Raw genomic sequence first — 22,070 nt, 5'->3', positions numbered from 1 at the left:
TAAACAAATTTCCTGGAAGATTCCTTCCCCCCAAAGCTGCATATAAAATCAAAAATAACTGAAATAAATAACAAAATAGCAATTAGAGAGAGATGGCTTTCATCTGTTGCATTCCTGAAGGATCAATGGAGGACCTGTTTGATTTCATAGGCATAAGGTTTGACATTCAGAATGTGTACCTTTTCCCACCTGCAAGATAAACTAGTGCAAGAATAGCAAAAGAAATCTGGCCATTATATTTCCTCCATGATTGCTTGGCTCAGCAAAAACGTTACGCCAATATGTGATGTTGATGCAGTCTAAGGACCCTTGGCATAAATCTACTGTTATAGACTGTCATAAGACAGTCACAGGTCGGAGCTGCTCCAACTGGGTTTCCAAGGTAGTTCGTTCTTTGTGAACTTCCTAAAGAATACAAAAAATGCAAAACAATTATAGTGTAGGGACAAATTTAAAAAATAATGTATTTTCAAGCTGGAGATTTATGAATTCTGCCGATACAACAGTTCTGTAGTTAATACAGAATTTCCCCCCCCCCAAGAAAACAACAGACTGCTTCTCCAAATCTTGGCTTTTTAGGTCTATCAGGATTGTAATATAGTGGAATCCTAAGCAGAGTTATACCTGTCTAACTTTACTGAAGTCAATGGATGAAGAAAAGTGTTCTAGTAATATCCCCCACCCCCGCATCTAGAATGAGGCCCACTGGGATTCAGATACTTCCGAATATTAACACTGCAATGTATTAAGCAGGCTCAATAAGATACTTATTAGAGTATGGAAGTCTTCCATTGATTAAAGTGTATTCCTTACCTTTAGCTGCTGCTGCAGTTCACTGTTTAACCTAGCGAGCACCGCATTAGCTTCTTTGTTTTTACGAATAGCTGTCTGAATAGCTTTCTTCTGTTTTGAGGATTGTCTGCAAGACAAACCACCTTCAGTCAACGGGGCTGTCCTGTTTATTGACATAAGGACATACGATGCTGATTTTTAAGACTTAAAAGAATGATAAAAATTAACATTCACTAGAAGAAGCTGCTGTGAACAGAAATGAGGACTGATGAAAACAAATGTGCGCTACTTAATCTATTGGTTAGTAAACTGAAAGGAAGGAAGATCTTTATTGGCATTTCACAATGCAGTTGTAGTATCTGCTTGAAACCTGAATTTACTGTAGGTTAATCCTATCTTACAGCACTCTCCTTGAGATCAATTGCAATGGAGATTCTCTGATCCAACTTTATAGCGGAAGTAGTAGATAACATTGCACAATATGATGTGGTCAGTTTCTTTTGGATCAATCTGCCATACCTAAGCCAATAAGAGCTGTCACTTACTTATCCTGCCTTTCAACACAGAACTCTCAAAAGAGCTGAGGGGCAATCACCTTTGACAGATCATTATTGGCCCAGAAAACTTCTGTATTTTCCAGACAGACTGGGCTGCAGCAATAAGGGGTTACTTAGCACAAATCCCCTGCCCCATCTTGCCTGAGCTCTTGATCCATTCATAGAAAAGGTTTGCACAAGAAGGGAGAGGGAGATGCTTGCTAATTTCCCCTTCAGCTGCGCCCCCCCCCCCCCGTTGGTAGAAAGGGTAGAAAGTGCCGTCAAGTCCCAGCTGACTTATGGTGACCCCTCATTGGGTTTTCAAGGCAAGAGACATTCAGAGGTGGTTTGCCATTGCTTGCCTTTGTATAACAACCCTGGACTTCCTTGGTGGTTTCCCATCCAAATACTAAGATTGGGCCAGCCTGGGCTATCCAGGTCAAGGGCCCCTCATGTAATACCACTATTTGTTTCTGAGGGTTCTTTGACTATTGGGAGCAGGTTTTCAGGAGGGCATACAGGGGAAAAGAGGACGGATCCATCTGTGAGTTCATTCCATCACGGTTCATTGTTGCTAGTATATAAGGACATGAGTGACTGAGGAGGAATCAAAAGGAAAATGCTCTCCCCGCCCCCCAACTCACTTATCTTTTTAATTCCCCAGCTTTTCCTCTTGCCCAAGGACAAGTACCAAGGAAACTGGGATTCAGGCCTGGTTTACATATGCTGGAGAATGAGGTGGCAGAATGTAATGGACCTCTGGACCCTAGAAGATGGATTCAGACTTTGAATATTCCTGCATATTAAAAAAACCCTCAGTGCAAACATAAAACTAGCACAGCATGGAAAAGGCTTCTGTCCTCATTTGCTAGCCATACTTATTTCCTGTTTGCACTGAGCTTTTTGCATAGGAAAATATTCCAAAAGTGATCCTCCACTACCCTGCAAGTTTGGAGCCTCTCCCTCAAACCACCTCCCCTCCAGCCCCCAGAAATTCGGCGGCAATTTGGTGGCACACCGATTCAGATAAGAGAATCTGAATCGGCCCGCAGCAGCCCAAAAGGGGCCCGAATGGGCCATTTTCGGGGGGTGCATTCGGTTCAGACGAACCGAATGCACATCCCTAATCCTCAGGTTTCTCTTGGGGTAAAGAAGGAAACAATCCTAATAGCTACTGGAATTACTGTCTGTGTGTCCTCTTCAAGGACTCCATGGCAATGTATAGCACATGTGGAGACTTAATTTTTTCCCCCTTACTATTTTTGCATCTCCCTCAATTGTATGTGTGGGGAGTGAAGATAATTATTTCTGCACACCTGCAGGTTCCCAAAATTATGCAGAAACAACCCTTGTGCTTGAGGCCACTGAGCTGCTTTCATTATCCATACAGCAGATATCCCTACCTATAATAGTAATGGGCCTTTGTAATAAATCCCACCACCCCTACTATTTTCTTCTGGAATCTTTATGTAGATATCCTGGCTGCTGTACCTTATTTTTGTTAATCTTCAGTGTTATCATTTCAGCTTGTATGCAGCAGCAAGGAAAGTGGAGGTGCAATTCACTGCACGTTTCCTTTCTTTGCTTCTTTATAACATGCAAATGAGCCCTAAATTACGATGTCACAAACTGAAAGAGAACTTCCTGCAGATGATCCAGTGGACATTGTACACCCATCTGTTCCACTTTTAAGAAGTGAATGTTAGCAATTTTCCTCTTTAAAGAAAATCACGAAGCAGGAAAAATGGGGGGGGGGGAACGCAAGCTAGGTAAGCAGAATTATTTTTAAAAGAGGCCATTTATGGCTTTCTGTAAAGTGTTAGCAGCTCTTAAATGACAATGTGATCCAAGACAGATACATTATTTTAAAAACAGCAGAAAGTAGCTCACATAAAAATTCAGTTAGTTTTTTTCCTCTAAAATAGAGTTGACAACTTGATCTTTGGAGCAGAACCCCAATGCTGTTCCTGAATGCCTCCCTCAAAGTCTCTCCTTTCCCATCTCCCACCTCCTCCAATACCCTAGTGGACAGGAACAAACAGTAGGTACCTACTTGACCACTAGCCTTCTCAAAACAGGACTAATTTTTATGGAAGAGTCACCCTGGCTCCCCAAGAAACTCTGTTCCACTTGCAGATCCTTGAAGAATCTTGGAAAGAGTTCCAGCCTTCCACACTGTTTGCCAGGAAATACATACTTCAGAAGGGTGTGGCTTCCATCATTACTTTTCAGGCTTCTGCATGGATTAGAAAACTATTTGTTCTCTGAATGGATTCAAGAGACAGGAAGCTGTTTCTGTATTGTACTGTAAGGGCTCTAAGAATTTTTCTTTTTTAACAACTGGAAATTATGGACTAAGAGACTGGGAGGGATACTGAATTCCTCTGTTCAATCTCCCACCAGAGACTAGGATCTTCTGTCCACATCTATGCCACAGATTAACCTTCACCTACAGATAGCTGCTTAGTTTATCCTCTAGAGAAGGATATTTTGAGGGCTTAGCTATTCTTGTGATGGCTCTGTGTGTTTTAAAGAAGCAGCCGAGCAAGCAAGTTGCGTGCACAGGCCTGAAGCCACAGTGGGGCATTTGGGGATGAAGCCCTACCATGGATGAGCCGTGCCTCACCCCAGGAGGATGCCAGACCCCCTCAGACCCCACCCCTGCTGCGCCACACTCCTTACCTCTGCCCCTCCATGGCCTCACCAGTTCTTCCTGGGAAGCTGCCCTGCCTCTTTTGGTCAGTGGGCAGTGAAACTGACCAGAAGCAACAGGGCAGCTTCCCTTTCCTTCCCCAGCCTCCCTTCCACCATGGGGGGGAAGTGCTGCAGAAGGGGGGGGGGGAGAGAGAGAGAGAGAGAGAGAGAGAGAAGGAAGGAAAGGGAAGCTGCCCTGCTGCTTCTGGTCAGTTTCACTCCTCTCCAATCAGCTGTTATGTTTAACAGCTGGTTGGAGAGAAACTGACCAGAAGTGGCAGGGGGGCTCTGGAAGGGAAGGCACCTAAGTGACCTCCCCCCCAAAAAATTTTTTTTCTGGCTATGGGGCTGTGTATGTGCTATTTCCTTATCTTATGCTTGTCCATTTCCAAGTTTGGATAGAAAGCACAGTAAAAGAGAATGCAGCTCTTCCCCACACAGCTTCTTTAGAGTATGTGAAACAGCCACTGTATGCTAGCACAAGGCCCAAACCCTCTCACAGGTCGAATCTGCATTTGCATTTTTAAATCAGTTTCGTGCGGCTGTGACGCCGTCTTTCTCTATGCTTATTTGAATGTTGTTTGGAGAAGATTCTTTTAAAGCAGTGGGGAGGCGCAATGACAGTGGAGCCGCCACAAGAAGGCGATAAACATATGTGGACTTGCAAAAGTATGCTAGCACTGTTGAGGTGTGAAAACGAAACCAAATGTAGACATCTTTTTTGAAGACGGAGTCAGATGGCTGGGGCACCGGTGGGACAAATGCAGATTCGACCACAGTTTCTTGTGATGTAACCCAAGAATGCCTCTTTACTTTGGGACTGAATGGTGGGGCTTGATGGGAGCCAAGGAAGATGCTATATTTTTAGTGGGAGAAAGTTCCTGATTCTCCAGCATCTGGCCTTCAGGTCGGAATTTCCTGCGGACTGGTTTTGAGGGTGGCTGGGTAAGCAAAACCTCCTGTGAAGAAAAAAGAAAGGTTATTCTTGATGATCTGTTAGATTCCAGTTCAGGTTTTATTGTAGTATTTTTTCCCTGTTACAAAAATTCTCCTTGTGGGGAGGGCTTGTTTTTTTCAAATGTCTATCCATAACACAGCATCTACTAGTATCACCTACCAGAATATTATTTTCTGCCAATCCATCATTGTGAACAAGAGTTACCCCCAGACCCTGCATTTATGCAGTTAAGTCCTGCTTATTTCAGTAGGCCTTGACACACAGGCATGGTTCCTACTGGAGTTTGTTTTCAAATGTAACAACATCCCAATGCTGATTTAAAACTTAGAACTAGCTATGGTTCACTGCAATAAGGGAAAACAACAACAACAATGGAAAAGAGGATTGGCTCTGTGAACTCATAAGAAGCACATATTGATAGAAGGAAACTCTTGATGATCAAAAAAGCTAGCTTTGTAGCTGGAATTATTTTAATTATGTTCTAGACTAGGCCATTATTAAAGCTTCTAGTCCAGGCATGTCCAACTTCGAACAGGTAGTGATCTATTTTTTCCGGCCAAAAGTGCCGGTGATCTACCACCATGAAAATAAAGTTTCAAATTAGTTTCAAATTAGATTTTAACCCACTAAAGTTGGGTTCCACTGCCCCCCCTCAATTTATAATGCACCTTCTGTCATTTACTGTTAAGCAAAATAAGCAAAAACAAAACAGAAAGATGAAGATCCAGAAAGAACTGTGAACATTTTTTTTTTTTAAATATATTTATTGGGTTTTTATGCATTAAACAACACACACATAACACAACAACTAACATACATCCCTGCACCTATTAAGCCCTTGTTGTATACTTAGACAAGATCAAACAACACATTTACCTATATATCCATACTGTATACCACCCTTGTTTTCTATACAACCCAGATTAATATAACCATTGTTCCTTCGCTAACTGAATTTTCCATACAATCTGCATTGATTAAACCTCTTTATTCCTTAATCCTCTTGAGGTTAAATTAAGTATAGGTCAAATTTCCACTCTTGTCAATTCTGTGCATTCAATGAAGGGGTTAAATTTATAGATATTTTTCTTTTCTTTCCTTGTTTCCCCCCCCTTTTAACTTTTTATTTTGTTTTTTGTTTTTTTAAATTTTTAATTTTCTCTATTTGAGACTTTAATATTTTTCTAATACTTTATTTGGAGCTTTTTAAACTATCCCTTTTAACCATTTCATGTACTTATGACTAACCTTCTCAAATCTCCTACCATAAATAACCATAAATAACAATAAATATAACAATAAATTTCTTATCCCTTAATTTTACATTCAGACTTTCCCTTAATCATTGTACTCGAATAAATTAAATAATTTAAATAACTTAAACATATTCTAATCATAAATAGTACGTTTTCCCTAAAAAGTATATCACCTAAAAAATATCACCTCACATTTATAAATATCTAAATTTAAATAAACATACCAGATTTCAATTCATTTCATATTCATTTCCCCCAAATCACTTAACAGTACCCTCACTAAATCTCATCATATTACCAATTTACCCCTACACCATTAAACTTATATAATTATTTAACCACCCTTAATAACTTCCCTTATCTTCAGATACTCTTTATTATCGCCTCTAATTTCCCTTAAAATAAATTATAATTACTAATAATAATAAGCATTAAATAATCAATATTCATAAGTACATAGGTTAAAATACAAAGTCCAACATTTCATAAACCAATACATTCCTGGTCAGTCATCCATATAAATATAAATAGATTTAAATAGAAGCATCAATACTTCAGCTCATATACCAACTATGTCCAAGTCAAAACTTCCAGTTCAATCCATAGGCAGAAAGGAGGCATCTAGTTTTCTCTTTCAAATCTCTTTCTCTTCCTCTTACACATTTGCCTTTTATTCTTTTCTCTCAACATGTCCCCATGCCTTCGTTCTTTAAGCACATTTTGCCCTCCATCATTCTTTCTTATCCCATCCATTCTTTTCACAGTTCTAGTCCAGTTTTTCCTTTTGGGCTTCTTTACCTTCCCTTTTTTTGTGGTTCTTTTACTTTTGCCTCGCCCAGGTTTAGAGCGCTGAGCGTGTTCTTGCGGAAGGCTTGCTTTTGATCCTAGTTTTTCCTCTTTAAGTTCTGTTTTATCTTTTGACATCTCTACGTCCTCCTCTCCTCTTTCTTCCTCAACTCTCTCCTTTTTTTCTGTCTTTTCCTCCTCTTCATGGGGCACATTCTCTTTATTACGTTCCTGTTCTTCCACACTCTTAGAATCTACCGGTATGCCATAATCCTTTTTTATTTCCACAAACGCCTCCTGGACCCCTCTCCGCACCGCCTCTCTTATCCTTCTGATAAATCTCTCCATTTCTGTCTCTCCCCTTTCAAACTCCTCTGCTCGTTCCTCCTGCTTTCCTTCCATTAGCTCCATTTCTCTCCAACAACACCGAATCCCTATCAACAATATCTTTTTTCTTTTCCACCAAGTCACTCCCGATTCACACAATCAAATTCCACTCACAGTTTCTTATAACTTTTCTTCCCTCCTCCAAAATAAGTATTTGTAAGTCCGTCCCTTTCAGTTCGCCGGCCGCTTTTGTTTACCTGTTTGGGCTTTACCGTCTGGAGGGCTCATCCGTTATTCCGTCAAAAAGTAATTTTTGCCTCAATACATCTGTTTGTTCTTAAGTTCAATCAACACCTTATCTCTTCTTACGTTGCAAACAATTCTCTCTCTTTTTTTCCCCACCCGTGCAGATTTAAAAACTCCAGCGGCTGCGGCTTTGCAAAATCATGGCGGCCATGTTTGCTCCGTCGTCAGTCCCTGCTTCTGGGGCGTTTTCTGGGCACCCCCCGCATTGCCGATTGCGGGGGGGTCAAAAAACATTTTTTATTTTTTTATTGAGTTATAACTTTCTTTAACTGTCTCAATAACTCTCTTTAACTTTTATTCAGAGTTATTTGTGTTAAATGTAGGTCAAGTATTGATCCAGGCTGATCTTGCGCAATCTTTAAAACTTCGCTCTTGCTTATTAGTGAGACCATTAGTGAGACCAAGTGGGGCTGGTGATCTACCTCTGACCCCTCCGCGATCTACTGGTAGATCGCGATCTACCTGTTGGACATACCTGTTCTAGTCCATGCATTGGTAACTTTAAAACATACATACTTGGAAGGGAAACAGCACACCATCTCATAAGTTATAACGGCATGTGCAATGAAAGCCCTTCCTGTTGATTGGGACTGGTGCCGTAAACCTGAAGTTGTTGCGTATTTATTTTATGCAGTCGAGAATGATGCCTTCCTTTGAAACTGTGCTTCTGTCGTATGGGTATTTCTAGGACAGAACGCACCTACGTACCTGGCAAAACATGCTTCTTTTCTCAGAAGATGCATTTGTGTCAGTCACTGTGTGGAATGGGCTTGTGACTCTTTCACAGGGACCAAGAGGATACTTCTCATGATGTGAGCATAAGATAACCAGCACTCTCTCATTCAGACATACCTTGTGCATTTTCAAGCTTTATTCATTATTTTTAATATTCATCAGTTTGAAAGTAGTGGTCCAATAAAAATATTTTGAATAATGGCATTACCATGAAGGGAAACACAATGCTCATTTCCTGGAAAATAATTAAGTAGCAACAGGAATTTTCTGTATTAAAGAATCAAGTTATTTAAGAACATAAGCAGTGAGTATATTTGATGTACCTAAGGTTCTGATCTCTCTTCTGCAAGTTCAATATCAGTTCACATCCTCTTAACTAGAAACAGGCAGGCACTAGCACCACCAAGTACATCTCAAAACTGATTTTTTCCCCTTCATGCTAATGCCGCAGTCCTTTGAGAGCACCTCTTTACTCTTCTAGATCTTTTCACACAGTTGCTTTGTAACAACCAATTGAAGTTCCCATCACTTTCTTAGGTACTATAGGCTTTTTTCAGGCAGCCCACCTATTTCGTTTCTGGAACTGGTTACTAACTTTTCCCCCTGTCATTTCAGACAGACCCGTTTTAGTAACCGGCTGCTAACGGAATATATTTACCTGTTCATACAATGCCAGTTGTCTCATGTTTAGGAAGCATACCTGAGGCATAGTTGACGCAAACTGCTTTCCTTCCGTCTTCAATCCCTTCTTCCGGATCTGAATTGCTATGGTGGGCTGTGTAAAATGCCCCACAGCGCCTCCTCTAGTGACAGGTTTTTCATGCCCTTTTTCGCCCCTTGTGGGCGATCTTTCCTCGTTTTTTAAAAAATGTTCTTTTGGGAGTGCTGTGACACTGAAACAGGTCGTCAAATCAGTGCAATAGCACCACATTTGTGATGCCTACACTCTGTTGAGTTACATGCGATTGCTTCATCTGTCACCTGGAAACAAGGATCTCATTGGATAGCAGATCAGGCCATCAGAGATTGGTGTGACAGCCGTTGCTTAACCCTTCCACGCTCACATGTGAGTGAGGGGAAAGTGATGGGTGTTTTCCCTCCTTGACATTTATACCTGATCCAGCTTGCTACAAGTCACTCCCTAGCCAATAGGCTCTGGCCATGGATGGATGCACATCAGGCTGGGATAGCAACATCTGTCTCACCACTCACTGATGCCCTGATCTCCCGCCTAAACCTGCTGTCTTATGAACAACATGTCTCGAGGTGGCAACAACTCCTGCATCAACTACTAGAAACCCATCACTATCTAAAGACCACTTTATAATGGGAAATGAAAGGCTTCACCTTTTTTACTGGGCTGCTTTCTTCTACCTGTGATGAGGCTCTGGTGGCTGGCAAATGTCCTTCTATCTCAGATTCTTGCTCCATCTATAACAATATGCAAGGAATCAATACACAAACAGGAATAATCTATATAAAAATCAGTTTCTATCATTCCATCAACTCTTACAGTGACCAAGAAATAGGGCAGGGCTTTACAGACAGGACTGGACTTGATTTTCAAAAGCTTGAGTCTCAATAGTAGTTCATCCCTCCCCTATGCCAGAGAGATCACAGAAGCACCTCTTTCTCCCATATAAGTAAATAGTTACCATTCACTCCAGTGTAACCCCCCCAAAAAACCCCAACAACCATATCCCTGACTCTAGAAGATCTAACCCCCCGTGAATGGGATCCCACAGGGAAACAAACAAAAAGAAAGGTATATGAGTATACAGTACTGTATTCCCTTTCTCCCAAGAGTTCCATACACTCCAGCATTTCATAGATGAAAATAACTACATTCTAGGCTGAGGTCTAGTGGATAACACTGGGGCCAATACAAACCAGATTAATAACAAGAAGTTGGCTACTAAAAGTGCAATGGAGCAGGTGGCTTCATGTGAATAAGTAATGAGGCTAGCCACAGTTTGCAAGATGAGTCAAATACATGAGAAACATGTGCATTGTTTATCATCATCATCATCTGGCATTGTGTGTAGTACAGCCAGGAGAGGTTCTAGCTCTTTTAGCATTATGCACCACTAGATGGCAAGCTAAATTTGTTTTTAAGGCATTTCAGAGGTGGTTTGCCACTGCCCGCCTCTGCGTCACGACGACCCTGGTATTCCTTAGGTTGCCCTTCCAAATACTAGCCAAGGCCGACCCTGCTTAGTTGCCAATAGGCTTCCCAAGTCCCCCCGGGGGGCGGGGAAACCCCCGCCCCAGAGGCCCGTTCCCCGCCGCTGGCGGATCGGGCCCCGGGGGAAACCCCACCCTGACGTGTGCATCACCCAGAAGTGACGCGACCATGCCAGGCATGCTGGGGGCGGGGGCACGGTCATCCGAGGGAAAACTATATGGTTTTCCCTCGGATGGTCATGGCCCCACCCCCAGTGTGCCCGGTGTCCTAACGTCACTTCCGGGTGACGTGCGTGCGGCGTGCACGCACCACTCGCCGGACGGGAGTCCCCCGCCGCGGTGATTTTTCAACTTGGCAACCCTAGCTGCCAAGACCTGATGAGATTGGACTAATATTGTATTGTATTAGAAGGCACTAGCTCCATTTTATAGATGAGATGCAGTAACACAGTGACTAACCCAAGATCAGTCAGCAATCCAAAACAATGAATTAGCAGAAGCAATGAATAAGAATGGTTCTGTGTGTTTCCTTTACCACTGAGTAGCTTTAGCTCTCTGTCCTTAAATACTTAGAATTAAGAAGCAGGGCTTAGAGTTACAGCGTATCTCCTATACACATTTAAGTTTCAGCACCTCTCTTTAGAAGTGCTAATCCTGCCTCCAGTGTCAAACAACAATTAGAAAGCACACATCTGTTGATCTCCAGTAATCCTGTTTTCATCCTTGCCTTCTAGCAACTCTGCACAAAAACTCCTTTGCCAACCCTGCCCCCCCCAAAAAAGGTAAGCACTCTACACCTCTGAGCATGCATAAAGCTCTGGATTCCATCACAGGGATCGAGCCACAGACCCTTCCTTCTATACATACATCATCTTGGTTTCTCCTTTTCCTTTAAACACCACCTACCATGTTTTAGCAGCCCCATTCACAAATTAATGTGGTGGTATGAAAAAAATTACTAGCACAGTGGAATGTCTGTTGTTAGTTTATCTATTTTATCCGTAAATTGAAGGAACAGGGAGAAGGACAAACCAACTGCTTCCCCCCAAATTTCCTGCCTTCCATTCTTCACTCTTGCCAGTGCGGTATAGTGGTTAATGTGTTGAACAGGAACCGTGTGTGTGTGTGTGTGTGTGTGTTAGGTTTGATTCCCCACTCTGCCATGGAAGCTGGCTGGGTGACCTGGGGCCAGTCACACACCCTCAGCCTAACCTACTTCACAGGGTTGTTACGAGGATAAAAATCCAGGAGAGGAGAATGACGTAAGTCACTTTTGGTCCCCATTGGGGAGGAAATTGGGGTATAAATAAAGTAAATAAAAAACATAAAATACAACTTCAGCTGTAGCTCCCTTGGCTATTCCACAAATTCAGGGGGTTAGGAAAGGCAGAGAGAACTAATAAATATTAAACAAATCTAATTTACATTTAACATTAATGTTTGGGGGAGGGAAAAATCAGCAGTTGCATTTTAAAGAATACATTTTATGCCAGTTTATTTGCTTGCCTCTAGGAGGTCAATTATTATGATTTATTTATATATAACATTGGTTGGCATTCCCTTGTGAGATCTGCTCCCTGTACTTCATCTCTAACTGCCATTGGCACACAAAGTAGAAATAGCAACTATTATAGCTGCTTCTTTAAAATCAGGACACATTCAAAGTTTTCCCAACAAAATTGGGACAGGTGGAAGGCAAAGGGTTCTTGCTATAGACAAGCTTCCCCTCCACGTATACTTTACAAAGAAGGGCATTTGGTCAGAGAATCATAAAGACAATAGATGCAGTCCAAACACTGCTGTTATGCTCCCTCCCCCCTTTGTAAAGCAGTTTGTGTACAGAGTAAATGTTGCATAACAGCAGTGCTTGGTCGATTGTACCTGAAAGAAATAAACAATGAACAGGAAGTCACTACAGCAATTTTACCTGTGAAAAGCATTGTTAATGGGCATAAGTTTTTTCCCCCCATCATATTATTTCCAGTAACAGCTTAAATGACTGACATTTGTAGACTCCATTGTCTTAGGGCTATAACCCTATGCACAGGCAGTTCCACTTAATTCCATGATGGGGTTTGCTTCCAGATGACTAATAGGTAGCTTTAGGACTGTAGTATTAGTATACAACAGCTAAAATAACCAAAATATATAGGGGGGAGCACTGTAGGGGAAAATAATGGGATACTCAAACAAACGGCTAGTACTTAAAACTCTGATGACCAACAGACATTCGCTATGTGAAAAAGTTGTCAGCAAACATGCCAAAAATGAAAATAAAATTCTTATGAAAAGCTAGCCAACTTCACTATAATCTTTCTTCCTGCTTATGTAAAGGATGAATGCAAAGGTATAGAAGAGAAAGTTTATAAAGCCTGACAACAGCTCCTGGAATAGCTTATGGATATGCATATTAAACACAAAAACTGGATGTTCCTGATTCTCTAATAGTATTTAAACTGCTAAAGAAACATAAGAACATAAGAGAAGCCAATGTTGGATCAGGCCAATGACCCATCTAGTCCAACACTCTGTCACACAGTGGCCAAAAATACCAGGTGCCATCAGGAGGTCCAGCAGTGGGGCCAAGACACTAGAAGCCCTCCCACTGTTGCCCCCCCAAAGCACCATGAATACAGTGCATCACTTGCCCCAACTAGTTACATAGATTGTGTTGTATATTTTACTGTAATCAGTCTAATTCTCAACATGGCCCCATCTGTGGATACTTAAACCAGAGACTTTAACAATGAACAGAAAAGCCAGATCTTTGTAGAAACCTGAGAAAAGCCCAAGGTTTCCTGAATGATCTGAGATCTAAAGAAAAAAAATACATTGGAGGGGGATAAACCCCACAAAATAACAGAAACTGTGCCTCCACCTTTTAGAAATGAATACCCTCTGAGATATCAGCGGCCACTGTGGGGTTGCTAGGCAACCACAACAAGATTGCCAGCCTTTAAACCTTGCTTTCTGTCATTCAAAGGGAGAAGGAGGGGACAAGCCTTCCAGTCCAGCCTGTCAGGAATCCCTGCCTACTCGCGAAAAGGCCAACCCATGGCAGAACGAAAAGGGCGATACCGCAACCTGGGGGACAGGGCGAGCACGAGCCAACAACAGACCTACCTGGAGAAAGCAACTAGAGGAGGACGAACACCGAGAAGAGGAGATCGGCAGACAGGACCAACCAGAGAAGACGCCAGGAGAAATCAAGGGAAAGCCTTGTGGCTTTAAGTGGGAGGGGTGGAATTTAAAAGGAATAAAGATGTCCGAAACCTCATCCGGTGAGGAAGAGGTTAGCATGAACGCAAAGACCTGATCAGGTGTGCTGTAACACTGATAGGGAGCTTTCATGCTGATAAAAGGGCGTCACCACCTTGAAGAGGCTCTCTTCCGAGTGACTAACCCGAGTTCTGAGGATTGAGAACGGACAGCTGTTTCCTGATTCCCCGCTTCCACTCTGAGTTCTAAACCCCTAGAAGTGTCGGATGTGACACAGCCATGCCCTCCCCCAGTCCTGGAGAGAGGAATCACTGGAGCCAGGCCCAGCAGCAATCACCAGGCAAACTGCTACTGTGCACTTTGCATGACTTACCCAGGTCCAGTGGCAGCTACCAGATGACAAAATCCCACATGACTCGGAGCAGCCTCCACCAAACTTGCGCAACTTGGCCAAGTCTGGCAGTGGCCACCACACAAGCAACTTGTTACCATATGATTTTTTGCGCCTTGGCCAGATGTTCCCAGAGAGAGTCTGGCAAGGGGAGGGAGGGAAGGTGTCTAGGACTAGCCACAGTGCCTCTCAAAAGACGAAGAGTCATTGTGGTGGAATAGTTAGACGGTCTGACCAGAATCTGGGAGACCTAGGTTCAAATCCCTAGTCTGCCACAGAAATTTGCAGGGTGACTTTGGGCCAATCACTTTCTCTCGGCCTAATCTACTTGACAGGGTTGTTGTGAGGATAAAATAGAGGACTGGAGAATAATATAATCTCCTCTTGACCCCCAGTGAATCAACTGACATTCACGTGCTTATTCAAAAGCTTTTATTCTCTGACAGAAAATAAGGTCAGCGAATTTGGTGAGATGGCAAAATAGAAAGGGGAAGTATGGTGGTCTATGATCAACTCTATTAGATTTCAGAGAAAAGGCTTGGAATGCAGTGAAGCAGTTAGACAGAAGAGGGTAGAGAGACTGATGGTACTTAGTTAAAAGCATGGAGAACGAAGCCTGGTTTTCCCAGGCATCTTCCCCCCCTTCTTTCCCAATTTATTGCAACTGGCTAACAGCAAACAATCTTCATACCTGGTGAGACTTTGATAGCAGCTTGGCAATGAAAGGTGGCTCAAGATAGCATCTAGCGATTCTGCCCAAAGGTAGGAAAGGAGGCAAGCAGCAAACTAACTGGGATTTTTATGAACAAAATGTGCTCTGTTATATACATCTGATAGACTACTCAGAGATGTTTAAACAAACCACAATTTATTGTAAATTCTCAGTGCAGGCACTGGGGTCGATCCAAATCCTTATCTTCCTCTTCCCATAGAAGCCCCAAGAAAAGCCAATAAAAAGTCAGTTCTGGGGGACAGGGGAGCCCTGTGGACTCAAGTATCAGGTTGCATGGAAGGCTACAATTAAGTGGGGGACTGGGCAGTGAAACTGCTCCTCGTGCAGGAACAGAAAGTTTGCTCCACCAATATTTTTCCTGCAATTGAAGAGGGTGGTGTGCGGTCATTTCACCCAAGCCTCTCCCCTTACTAAGGATGCTAACCTCCAGATGGAGCCTGGAGATCTCCTGGAATTATAACTGATTTAAAGATGACAGAAATCAGTTCCCCAGGAGAAAATGGCTGCTTTGGAGGGTGGACTGCATGCCATTATACCCCACTGAGGACCCTCCACTCTCCAAACTCTGTCCTCACCAGGCTACAGTCCCAGATCCTCAGGGATTTCCCTACTCTGAGTTGACAGCCCTACCCTCTACTTTGTTCAGTAGCCTTCCCCAACCCCCAGTACTGCCTTTTCCCCGGTATTTTGTGTCTGTGAGTATATGCCTGGACGCAGGTTTTTTTTGTAGATAAAGCCCAGCAGGAACTCATTAGCATAATAGGCCACACCCAACAGCAGGAACTCATTAGCATATTAGGCCACACCCCTGCCAGCACAGCTCATTGGCATATTAGGCCACACCCCATGTTACCAGAAGTGTGCTCATCCAGCCACACCCACCTTTTGCTTCTTATTCTGCTTACCTTGTTTGTTGTCAAAACCCAGGGTTTTTTTGTAGCAGGAACTCCTTTGCATGTTAGGCCACACACCCCTAATGTAGCCAATCCTAATGAGTTTCTGCTCTTGGGTGTGGCCTATTATGCTAATGAGTTCCTGATAGGCGTGGCCAACTTGGAAGCCAGCCGGAACTCCGTTCCTGTGCGTTCCTGCCCCAAAATAGCCCTGCCTAGAAGTCATGCTTGACTTCTGGTGACCCCTAGTGGGGCTTGGACATTTCAAAGAGGTGGCTTGCTACTGCCTGCCTCTGTGTCCTGGCCCTGGTATTCCTTGGAGGTCTTCCATCCGAGTACTTGCCAGGGCCAACCCCTCTTAGCTGCTGAGATCTGTCTCGGCCGGGCTTGCCTGGGCTGTCTAGGTCAGGGCAGCACTGGCTTTTTGAGGGTTACAGTGTATGGCTGTGAGAAGCAGAACTGGAAGATCTACCTCTGCAAGTACCTTATGCTTGCAGTTTGTAGGACTCAACTGATTTTTTTTTAATTCGGATGATATTTCTATATAAGAAAACAGTAATATGAGAACTAGCCCTATGTTTTAACATATCAGAACCTGAGAAAAGATGTATCAATACTAGTACTGGTAATTATTATTATTATTATTTAAAAAAAATATGTTATTGATAGTGAGCCTGTCTCATGAACAGTCAAACTCAAAGCAGATTATTCTATTTAGTGGCATACTTAACATTTTGTTGTTAAAACTTTTGTTGTTAAAACCATTGATCAGTGAACTGTAGATGTGTTGTTGTTGTTGTTGTTGTTCAGTCGCACAGTTGAGTCCGACTCTTCGCAAACCCATGGACCAGATCACGCCAGATGTGTAATGTAACTTAAAAATTTCAGCACAAGCACTCTGTCCTAGATAGCCCAGGCAAGCCCGATGTTGTCAGATCTTGGAAGCTAAGCAGGGTCGACTCTTGCAAATACTTGGATGGGAGACCTCCTTGGAATACCAAAGGAGGGAGGTGGGCTTTATTCAGCCACCTCTCTGAATATCTTCCAGGTCCCCATTAGGGGTCAGTCACCAGAGGTCACCATGACTTCCAGGTGCGCACCCACACATGTACACATATATAACAAAATTCCAGCGCAAGCAAAATCGCTGTTTCAAAGTGAAGTTAGGAAAAGAGGATAGGTCTGCCAGGGATGATGCTATTCTAAAAATAAGGTGATCAAGCAAGATTTAACCCATTTCATATACAGCTTCAGTATATGAAGGAGAGCCAGTTTGGTGTAGTGGTTAAGTGCACGGACTAATCTGGGAGAACCGGGTTTGATTCCCCACTCCTCCACTTGCACCTGGCTGGATGACCTTGGGCAAGCTGTAGCTCTGATAAGAGCTGTTCTTGAAAAAAAGCAGTTTCTGTCAAGAGCTCTCTCAGCCCCACCTACCTCACGGGGTGTCTGTTGTGGGGAGGGGAAGGGAAAGGAGTTTGTAAGCCGCTCTGAGACTCCCTTGGGTAGTGAAGGGCGGGGTATACATCCAACCACCACCACCACCTCCTCCTCCTCCTCCTCCTTCAAAAAGTGTGTGTGCAGCATGGTGCTACCATATTTTTCGGACCATAAGACGCACCTGACCATAAGACGCACCTAGTTTTAGAGGAGGAAAACAGGGAAAAAAATATTCTGAACCCTGGGGCTCAGTATTCGGTCCATAAGATGCACACACTTTTCCCCTCACTTTTTTTGGAAGAAAAAGTGCGTCTTATGGTCCAAAAAATACGGTAATTCTTACATTGTACTGTATGCTAAAACTGAAGTGCAGGCAGACTTCAAAACAAAGCACTGTGTTTTTTATCTAAAAACTCAACCTTTAAAAGAACTGGGCAGGGGAATAATCTTTCTTGGCATGCCTTGTTGGGACAATCTTTTTCATGTATCTGGAAGGGAACGTATGCCTTGTGTAGGAATTAAACACCCCCTTCCCCTGCATTTTTACAGTCCCTTGGTGTCAATTGGGTTTCAGTGTAATATCATACTGTTACTACGTTAGGACAATACAAGTGGCAAGTATTTTTCTCTGCTCTCCTGATTAGCATTTGAAGAGTCCCTGAGATGTTCTCTCCCCTTACACCAAGCAACAAGAGGCCAATTAGTTTTTTAAATGCCTATGATCACAATGGGACATCCAGTACCTTCCATTACCAAAGTATTCAAGCACCAAGTTACTCTGGAGCAGAGCTATGCAAATGTGCCTTCTTTTTTTAGAGTGCAGTATTGCACTATTCTTGAACAGCAATATGCATCCACCAATTTTTTAAAAAGAAGTGAGCAGAGAATCATGACGCTGTGTGTGTGTGTGTGAGAGAGAGAGGGTCATAAGCCAATCTGCATCTGGTGTGAAAGAGAAAACATGATTTACAGGGGTGAAAAACTGGATTGCCCTGGGCTATGTGGAATCTCTGTTGCAAGTAAAAATTTAACAATAATTTCACTGGGAGCACGACCATCATGGGAAAAAGCCTCTCATGTGAAATCAGCCCTGCTTAAAGAGAAATGAATATGTTACAACTCTAGTGTAACACAGTACAGGTGCTGACATCACAATTTATACTTGTCTGCAACACAGAATGCATTGTCAGTTGCATAATCATAATTTAATACACACCACAAGTGTAAATTGCACGTGCAGCCATGTATATGTAATAGTCCCAGTATATACTGATACGAACCATACTTAACTACACTGTTAATCTGAAAATGTCTTCAGCATCACAGTGCAGAATCTGGATGATTATTAGAGAACCACTGCTGACAGTCCCAGAGAGCTTTATGGGGTATTTTCTTTTGTGCAAAAGAAAAAGGTCAGGAAGAAAGGATATGGATTGTGGCGAAAAGGCAAGTCAGGAAAAGGGGATAAATCGTTTTAAAAGTGAGACTCCCTAGAGTTGGGATTTTTTTGCCTTCATATTCCAGCCCAGTTTAACAAGCTAACACATCGCAGCTGCACATCTCACCCCCCCACCCTTTCTGTCTATCTTGTGCACTTTCTAGAAGTTGTTCATATCTGTGGGACTCCTAAAAAAGCACTCGGCACTTACACAACTCTGCTTTTCTGAAAAGAAATGGCAAAATGTCTAACGTAACTTTTGTGGTGTTTAAAAGTATCACCCCAACTCCTGACTTACAAAACTGAATAATAAGAGGAACAAAAAGTCTCTCTCCCCTTCCCCAAGCAGTAAGAGGCCAATTAGTTTTTTTAATGTATATGGTCACAATGGGACACCCAACACCGTCCAGCAATAACCATTACCAAAGTATTCAAGCACCGCTATGCAAATGTGCTCTCTTTATTTAGAGTGCAGTATTGCACTATTCTTGAACAGCAATACACATCCACCATTTTTTTTAAAGAAGTGAGCAGAGAATCATGACTGTGTGTGTGTGTATGTGTGAGGGTTATCTGCATCTGGTGTGAAAGAGAAACCATAATTTACAAGGGTGAAAAACTGGATTGCCCTGGGCTGTGTGGAATCTCTGTTGCAAGTAAAAGTTTAACCATAATTTCACTGGGAGCATGACCACCATGGGAATCTCTGCTGCATACACAGTATGGACATGGTCCTAATATCAGCATATGCTCCTAGTTCTGCATTTAGTACTCTTTGACTGTAAGGAAGGCCGAGCGCCGAAGAAGGCCGAGCGCCGCAGAATAGATTCTTTTGAACTATGGTGCTGGAGAAGACTCTTGAGAGTCCCTTGGACTGCAAAAAGATCAAATCAGTCAATCCTAAAAGAAATCAACCCTGACTGTTCCCTGGAAGGCCAGATAATGAAACTGAAGCTCAAATACTTTGGCCACCAAATGAGAAGGGAGAAGACCCTGATGCTGGGAAAGATTGAAGGTCAAAGAAGACGGGGATGGCAAAGGATGAGATGGTTAGACAGTGTCATAGATGCAACGAACATGAAATTGAGCTAACTTCAGAGGATGGCGGAAGACAGGAGGGCCTGGCGGGAGATGATCCATGGGGTCGCGAAGAGTCGGACTCGACTGTGCGACTGAACAACAAGAACAACAACAAATTCTGTGTTGCCTGAGGAGGTCAGGAAGGCTTTTATCTTTCCTCAGAATGTGTAAAAAAGAATTGTTCAGGAGGGCATTTTTACACAGGGACAACAGCTGTAGTTTTTGGTAATTTATTGTATGCATTTCTAATTATTACTGTGTTGTTTTTTTCTAATTTCTGTAGTCCAGTTTTTACATTTCTTATGTCATGTCTTATACTGTTTTATTGCATTGTTTTCTAATTCTGGATTAAAGTCCCATTACAATGTTCACTATATCTTATCTTCCTGTTGCACTGAAAAATTTTGTAATCCACCTTAAGTTTCAGTGAGAAAGGTGGACTATACATGAAGTAAATAAATAAATACTAGCAAATGCAGGAAACTTTCAACCTGGATGAATAACTCTTGACTACTAATGGTAGGGATGGGCACGAACCAGCTGATGAACTAAAGTTCATCACAAATTCTGGCTGGTTCCTGAAGCAACGTTTGCGAACTGAAGAACTGCCACGGACTTTCAAGAATTTTGATGCAGTTCGTAGTAGTTTGGCAAACAGGTCAAACCCTACGCCAAAGGATAAATGGGCACAAATCTGACATCAAGAATCACAAGACAGAGATGCCTGCAAGAGAACACTTCAGCCTTCCCGGACGTTCACTGGGTGACCTCAAAATAGCTGTTTTAATGCAAAGCAACTTCAGGAACACGTTATTTATATTTATTTATTTATTTCTTGGTATTTATATCCCGCTCTCTCCTGCAAGTAGGCTTAGGGTGGGTTACAATACACTAGAAAGGGAAATGGCTGAGTTGTAAGTTATTACAACACTCAGAACAATGGAACCCCCAGGATTTAACAAGGATATTTTTTTAAAATCTCACTACATATACTAACCTAATTTATTCCTTACATCTGTATTCCCACCAATGTCCCAGAAGACCTATACATCCTCGTTATTTTATTTCTTATTTGGAATAGCAGACTGTAATGTTAAGTAATGAATACTAAAATGTAATGTCATTTGGAATGGTAGATTGGAATGTATTTTTCTGGTCTGGGGACAGAGAAGATACACTGCACAGCCAATTGCCCCACCTCAAAGAAGAGGATGCTGTAAGGTTTCCTCCACGCTTGAGAGGAGATGGATGGAGCATGATAGCAGGGTCTCAGTTATTTACTCTCAGCATTCCACAATTAAGCAGGGTACATCTGCCCTTTAATCTCTGATTTTGATATATTTATTTCCTTCACTATGTTTCCCCCCAGAATTAAATCCAAACAAATGGTAACCATATAAACTAAGCTTATTATTCCAGTTTGGCCCTTGCCATCTGTGAAATGACGAAAATGCTATATGCTGATTTGCTGCTCACTGTCTACCTATATGTATGGACTGGTAACTTCCATTTCAATGGATCTGAAGAAGTGTCCATGCAAGGAAAGCTTATACCTTGAATAAAACTTTGTTGGTCTTAAAGGTGCCACTGGACTCAAACCAGTGTCTACTGGTTCAGACCAACACAGCTACCCCACCTGAATCCTTCTGATAACAGTATGTTTTCTCATTAGAACGTACTCCACTGTGGAATGTACAGTTGAAATCCATGCTGGACTCTGCTACGTAGAAAGTCTCATTCAAGAAATATTCTTGTAATGAAAAAAGATTAGAGATAAGTATAAGGAACACAGATTGACTGGTTGCAATGTCCTTAAAGTGCCACCTAGTGGAAACTGCCACAACACTTTATATTAGAATATGCATAAACTGCCATATACACATACGCACACTATGCACATCTAGGAGCCAGTTTGGCGTAGTGGTTAAGAGCGATGGACTTTAATCTGGAGAACTGGATTTGATTCCCCACTCCTCCACATGCAGTCAGCTGGATGACCTTGGGTCAGTCACACGTTCTCTTAGAGCTGTTCTCTCAAGAGCAGTTCTCTCAGAGCTCTCTCAGCCCCACCTACCGCACAGGGTGTTTGTTGTGGGGAGACGAAGAGAAGGTGATTATAAACTACTCTGAGACTCCGAGTGAAGGGTGGGGTATACATCCAACTCTTCTGCTACTACTATTGGTTTGCCTGAAGCTGGCAATTCCAAAGATGGCAGGTACAAACTTAGCCAGTTCAGGAGTGCAGGTGTTTTATATATATACCATGAATTCCAATTAGGAATCTGAGAAATTATAAAGTGAC

At 42.5% G+C, this 22,070-nt stretch overlaps 1 protein-coding gene across 1 annotated transcript in view; it reads right to left on the bottom strand.

The window, feature by feature from the left end:
- Nucleotides 1-261: 261 nt before the first annotated feature.
- The window catches only part of REPS2 (RALBP1 associated Eps domain containing 2), a 127,874-nt gene continuing 106,065 nt past the window's right edge, over nucleotides 262-22,070 (bottom strand). Inside the window, exons 17-20 of the mRNA XM_015417585.1 lie at nucleotides 9,738-9,821; nucleotides 4,836-4,981; nucleotides 814-919; nucleotides 262-405 (exon numbers count right to left, since the gene is read on the bottom strand). Of these exons, the coding sequence (XP_015273071.1) occupies nucleotides 337-405; nucleotides 814-919; nucleotides 4,836-4,981; nucleotides 9,738-9,821 (405 nt within the window). The 3' untranslated portion in view covers nucleotides 262-336. The remainder of the gene's footprint in view (nucleotides 406-813; nucleotides 920-4,835; nucleotides 4,982-9,737; nucleotides 9,822-22,070) is intronic.

The sequence above is a fragment of the Gekko japonicus genome, unplaced genomic scaffold (genome assembly GCF_001447785.1).
Source record: "Gekko japonicus isolate JY-2015 unplaced genomic scaffold, Gekko_japonicus_V1.1 scaffold18, whole genome shotgun sequence".
Lineage (NCBI taxonomy): Eukaryota > Metazoa > Chordata > Lepidosauria > Squamata > Gekkonidae > Gekko > Gekko japonicus.
Note: the sequence above shows the minus strand (reverse complement) of the source record. Positions and strands in the feature narration are given on the sequence as shown.